The 5,867-nt window shown below is 49.0% G+C and overlaps 1 protein-coding gene across 1 annotated transcript; it reads right to left on the bottom strand.

The window, feature by feature from the left end:
- Positions 1-1,428: 1,428 nt before the first annotated feature.
- lsm12a (LSM12 homolog a) lies at positions 1,429-5,575 on the bottom strand. The gene is made up of 5 exons (XM_067233364.1): positions 5,433-5,575; positions 2,683-2,816; positions 2,198-2,307; positions 1,917-2,043; positions 1,429-1,551 (listed from the first exon to the last, which is right to left on the bottom strand). The coding sequence occupies exons 1-5, from the start codon at positions 5,557-5,559 to the stop codon at positions 1,456-1,458; spliced, it is 594 nt and encodes a 197-aa protein (XP_067089465.1). The 5' UTR covers positions 5,560-5,575; the 3' UTR covers positions 1,429-1,455.
- Between the last annotated feature and the right edge of the window lie 292 nt (positions 5,576-5,867).

The raw sequence follows: 5,867 nt of genomic DNA, 5'->3' as shown, positions 1-5,867 counted from the left end.
ATACTGGGAAGGAAACGTGGGCGCGGGCAGCGGCGCGGTGGACAGCCGAGGTGTTCCGGCGTCGCCGCCGCCCAGTGGCGCCCCTCAAACTCAACCCCACTGGCCTTGCAAGGGAGCCTCCAATCAGGCTACCGTTAAAACACGAGGCCGGGGAGGGGGCTGTGGGCCAAACGGCCTCACCACCCACCCCAGCCTCCAACATGGCAAGATCATCTGATTTTTAAGTACATTTGTTTTCTTCCAAAAGTGAATACAAACATCTCAATGAGATAAATCGACTGATTGATCAACTCTGTAGTCACACGCGAGGGTCTCGTCTGACCACAGGGACTGGCCAACGTAAGTTCACTCTCTTTTTTTGTCTTGAACGGGCTAAGGAGGAATGCATCGAGTCGGAGGGAAGAGCAATTATTGTACCTGCCGTTCTCAGTAGGCAGACGAGAGGGGAGGGAAACAAACCTAGCCTGGACCCATTTAGAACGGCGCCCTGTCACGCGGAACACAGGCCTGCATAGTTCCAGCTTCTAGAACCCAGGTGACTTTCATAGAAGTGGTCCCATCGTGGAAGAAGTCATGTATTGTAGAATCCCGGACCAGAGAGGAAGACAGGGGGAGGGGACAGACACAGACCTCTACCAGGTCAGTCCCCACATCTGGTCAGAGAAATATGGAGGTGCTGGATAAACGAGACAAAGTACTGAGAAAATGTCTTTAGAGGGACAAAATTAGTCTTGGGTAAAAACCCAAATGGCTCAACAGAAAATGTGACCACTAAACCTAGTAAAGAAATTGGGGCCAAATAAGAGATTATAAAAAGTTTGATTCTTCACTGAAAAAGACAACCCAATGTCGTTGTTAAACTAGGTAGGCATCCTTTTGGGCGCTCTTGTACTTGCATTCTTTAAAGTCACCAGCCCCAAAACAGATGATTATGCTTTAAGCTATCAAAATGTGTTCTTAACAAAACAGTACTTCAATTTTAGAAAATGTAATTTTTCCCTTCCTTGAATTCCTATCCAGGTTAAAATATAGGAAAATCATAAAAATAAATTTGAAAAAAGTTAGAAAAAGTTAGCAAATGAGGTACTTTTTAAGTGAGATGGTAGGAAGAGGAGTGTGCCTTGAAAATCTGGATTATGAGAAGGAGAAAAGAGATCGTAATGGTCTAGGACAGGGTGTTTAAATAGGTCAAAATTATATTTGCTTTTTTTTAGAATTGCCCCCTCCAATCTTGGTGAAAACTCTGGACATTTGAGGACTGTAGTGGAGGGTCATACTAGGGGGACAGGGGATGGGACGGGACGTTGATCTAACGATGGACAGGGGGAGGAACAGGAACATTTACCATTTTAGCCAAGAGCCCACCCCCCCCCCCCCTGCAGCAGAACCCCCCCTCCTCCCCTCCCCCCCTGCAGCAGAACCCCCCCTCGAACCCCCCAGGTGTGATCTTGAAGCTCATGATGATAAAGCAGACGAGTCCTTCTGTGTTTGCTGTGCTGGTTGCCGTGGCACCAGCTTCTGACTCTCCACGTCTCGAAAGTGTTTCTCCACCTGCGAGACGAGAACATCACGTCACCGAGGATCCACACCTTGCAATTCGCACAGTGCACTTTCCAGAGAAAATAGCTTTTATATATATATATATATATATATATATATAATATACATACACACAGTATATTTAGACATTTTCATGCTTTATTGGACAGTTTTAAGTGAAGTGTGACAGGAAAAGTAGGGAGAGAGAGGGGAAGACATGGAGCAAAAGGCCAAGGCCGTATTTGAACCCTGGCCACTGTGGTAAGCCCTCAGCCTTATCTGGTGAGCTACCCCTAGGATCTCCTTTTTTGACATGAACTAAGTCACTAAGCCTTCTCTCAGCAGTGTGGGGAGGGGGGGGGGGGTCATGTACTCACTATTTTGCGTACGTGACTTAGCGCGCTGCCCTCCTTGCCCTTGCAGTTGTCCGCCTGGTACGGAGGGGTGATGACCACGTCGTCCATCACCAAGATGCTCTTCTCCTGCCATTTGCAGTCTTTGATGCTGCGAGCGCGCACACACACACACACACGTCAAGGTCAAAGAAGGACACGGCGCTCACAAACACCAAGCCGGACGACGTCGGTTCGAAGCCGCGCGTCTCCGTAAAAAAGGCGTGGTTTTGTGTTGACGTCGTCGGCGGAGGGTCGAGCCTTACGTTTTGTGTATGGTCTGGAACAGCTGCTGGCCCTCTGCGGACACGCCGGCACTGATGGCGTACGCCTGGGAGAGCTTGTCCTCCTTTTCCGAGCGCGCTCTGTTGGCAAGCTGAGAGAGAGAGAGAGACAGTGACGTGAGGAGGACGGCGCAATGACGTCTCGCTAAAGCTCGGGAAAAGAAAAAGGCCTGCTGAGGGCGGCGGGCTCGAGTTCATATTCTTCGGTTTCAGACCGAAACGAAATCATTCGGGAGGCCGTTTTTGGTTGACACCGTTAATATAAAACAGGTTATTAATTTAGGCTCCTTCTCCTCCCTTGCCCATGGGGGAAAAGCTGTGGGCATTCCATCATCTGCTTCAGGTTACACACATGGTACAAAAGGAATGAGCCCCCCTACATGATACTAACCGCATAGAACCAGAAGGAAGGCTGAAACTGCTGTGTGTGTGTGTGTGTGTGTGTGTGTCACAGACGGCCGTCTTACCTTGCCGACGTTGAGGGAAGCTAGTGGAGGAGGGGTCTCCGCGCGGTCGTCGATGATGTCGACCTCAGAAACATAAGCTAGGTTGACCAGGACCACGTCACTCAGGTTCGCTTTGCCACTGGAGGGGGTGCATTCTGTAGGGGGGGGAGGGGGTCAAGGAGAATACAGCAACACACACACGGTGTGCATAGCTGGTTGGGCCTTACTACACCAGGCCAAGAGAACAAAGATTTCAGTATGCTATCGACGCTAGGCTGCCAAGCTGGTCTTGGGCTGTCAGAAGAGGAGGGCTCTTGGCTCTGTCTCGTGTTCTAGAAGGCCTGAAGGAAGGGAGGGGAAGGGGGGGGGGAGGGGGGTCTAGAACGCTGGAGATCCCCTGGTGAGGGACCCACTTTCCCATCCCTCTGGCTCCGCCTCTCCAACCCAAGGGCAGCCTATCAGACGCTCCCAGGACACCCTGGGAACGTGCTTGGCAGTCACCATGGAGATGGGTCCAGGGGGAGAAGAACAACAGTCCTGTCCCAGTGGGGTGAGGGGTGGGACAGGCACAAGTAGTGACAGACAGGGGGAAGCAGCAATCCAGCGACAGGGGGAGAAAGGAACAAGGGAGCAATTATTCCGGCTATGCGTGCGCCCAAGGTGTTTTGTATACACAAACCAGTTGGGACCGAGCCATCCGGTGGGAGTCTCCAACCGTCTACAGGGGAGAATGTGTTTGACAGAACACACAAGATAATGCAGGCTTAGTCAACTCGTCAACCACAGGATGTCAGACAAGGGCATTGGGTTCATGACATGCATTCCAGGGGTACAGCCTTGCTCTACAGCCAAGCTCATCCGCCGAGGACAAAGCCTGTGAAGGAAGTGGGTCCGCTTTAGATAGACAACCCCAAACACTGAAGGATCACGACTGGGTACTAGCCTAGTTCCACCGCCACAGGACAAGATCCGCAGCAATCCAACACATCACGGCCCTTCGAAACGAGGCCTATTTTAGAGACGAACAATGCTTTGAACAAAGCGAAGGCCAACGCAACGACCCAAGGTTTGAAAGGCGAACCGTCGGACTAAGTGAGCCTGTCAATTGGTCTGGTGATAAGGGCTTCCTGGCCATGTGACACACGTTCCTCCACGAGACCTTTTCATCGTGAGGGCCACGATTAAATTTGCTCCGATACACGCTCAGAAGAACACACCACACAGTAGACACATCAGGGTTCATCTAGCGATCCAGCATACTGCAGAGACTTCAGCCTGTAGAGGAAAGCCCAGTTTCAAGCCAGGCGACCTACAAGCCAGGCGATGGACTGCGTGACATTACAGCGACCTCTCCGTCTTTCACATCACATGACTCAACAGGAAACAGGAACCAATAGATGGGTTTTCTGACGTCTTAGGAACGAACTAAGTTCTAACTGAACGAGGTCACAACATATTCAAGATGAAACAAACACACAGTTAGGCTGATGACTGTAACCAGCGCTTAAATGTGAACTGTGATGTGGTTGGATTGGTCCGGCAACAGCTGCTGTTCTGAATGTAACACGGTATATACTTGTATAATAGTTAACGCTAGAGGTTTGTTCCTTGACCATTACTTACTACAAGTTAAAGCCCACCAAGGTCTCCCTGTGGGCAGAAGGCCGTGTGGAAATACAGCCATCAAGTAGAAAGACCTGAAGCCAGTTAGGAATGTGACTGGTAATACCTACCTAGCTTCTCCGTTTGATAGGAACCTGCCTGACATTCAGAGCAGATGCCTCAACATCCAAGAAACGAAACAAGAAGTGCAAGGGATTTTGGGATAACAGCTGACTAACATGAACAGCTCTGACCTGTCTAGCTAGTTAGCTAACTATGTTAGCTGAATCTCGGAGCCTCTGGCCTACCCGTATCCAAGTAGAGAAAGGGGTCACATTTCCGTTTGCCAGTCATCAGGCTACAGTTTGCAGCAGCTTTCAATGTCACATTTATAGACAATGCAATGTGGCCTCGCAATAGCCATCTATCATTACAATGTAGCTACATCGGTCCAACGTGAGGAAATTTGAGTTAGCAAAAGCTAAGCTAGCTAGTTAGCTAGGTGTTTAAACGGCATCCAAGCTATCGCAATACCTAGATTAATTGTTTATGCTGGTTGACCTAGATAGCTAGGTTCTGAAGTTTAGAAATAAAGTATGTTTACAGTAGCTAATGAGGAAGTCAAAAGGAATCCCCATGTTTGCTTGCTGCAAGCTAATTTGCCGGGCATAACGCCCCTTAAAGCTGCCAGATAGTGATCCATAGAGGAGTGTTAGCTCGCTGGCCAGCTAACTTTAGCTACTGCTAGCTTCAACAGAACAGCTCCTGACATGCCGTCCACTTATTATAATAGCTTTACATTGGGCTGGCTAGCATCATGGTATAGCAAGCCAGTTAATCCAGCCATACAGCATTATAGTCAACTTGCCAGCCAATCCGTAAAATAACTAGGCTAGCCCTTGACAAGCCAAGTCAGTTGAAAAATATTTGTAAGCAAGGTTCAGCCGAAGTATTTATTACTTAAATAAGTTAGGACATATCAACACATTTTACGAACCAATCATTAACCATCTAACAAGCTAACTAGCAAGTGTGCTCAAGATAGCTGGCTAGCTAGCTAACAACACTTGTGTGGATCTCAATTTGGCAGGAGTGACCAGTTACCCCAAGGCCCCTTGCCGCCTTGGAGACCACCGACTTGCTGCCAACGCAAAATGGGAAAAGGATACTCAAAGTCAACATCTTGGACTGGTAGTCAAAGGCAACGACCTCTCCTTGAAGTTGCTGTCCCAAGCAGGTGAGGCAGGAGACTTGACTCCCGACACTAAAATACTCCCCCGGTCCTGGAGCCGCCATCTTCTCCGCCAGGAAACCCGGAGCGCTCGGTTCACGTACAAATCACGCTGAGGCGTCACTGCCAACAACGTATGATATTGATGGGTGTGTCACACGAAAGAACGGGAACAATCTTGGAAATGTGCCAAATAACAAAATACAGTAACATTCATTTGAGATAAAATAATATGATTAGGAAGGCTGGGACGAGTGCAGGTGTTGGCATGTACACTTAAAGAAATTCATGTGGCTTTGTGATTTGAGGTCATAATAAGGTTATGTCCTCTTAACCTTGCTTATCCAAGGGAGGACAACCCCGTTACAGTAGA

The sequence above is a fragment of the Osmerus mordax genome, chromosome 3 (assembly GCF_038355195.1).
Source record: "Osmerus mordax isolate fOsmMor3 chromosome 3, fOsmMor3.pri, whole genome shotgun sequence".
In the NCBI taxonomy this organism is placed as follows: Eukaryota; Metazoa; Chordata; class Actinopteri; order Osmeriformes; family Osmeridae; genus Osmerus; species Osmerus mordax.
This window is presented reverse-complemented; position numbering and strand designations above follow the sequence as displayed.

Coding starts and splice junctions, on each gene's coding strand:
- lsm12a (XM_067233364.1), bottom strand. CDS start 5,559: ATGGCGGCTCCAGGACCGGGGGAGTATTTTAGTGTCGGGAGTCAAGTC. Junction 2,044..2,197: donor TTCCAGACCATACACAAAAC/GTAAGGCTCGAC, acceptor GCGCGCTCGCAG/CATCAAAGACTGCAAATGGC. Junction 1,552..1,916: donor TAAGTCACGTACGCAAAATA/GTGAGTACATGA, acceptor CTCGTCTCGCAG/GTGGAGAAACACTTTCGAGA.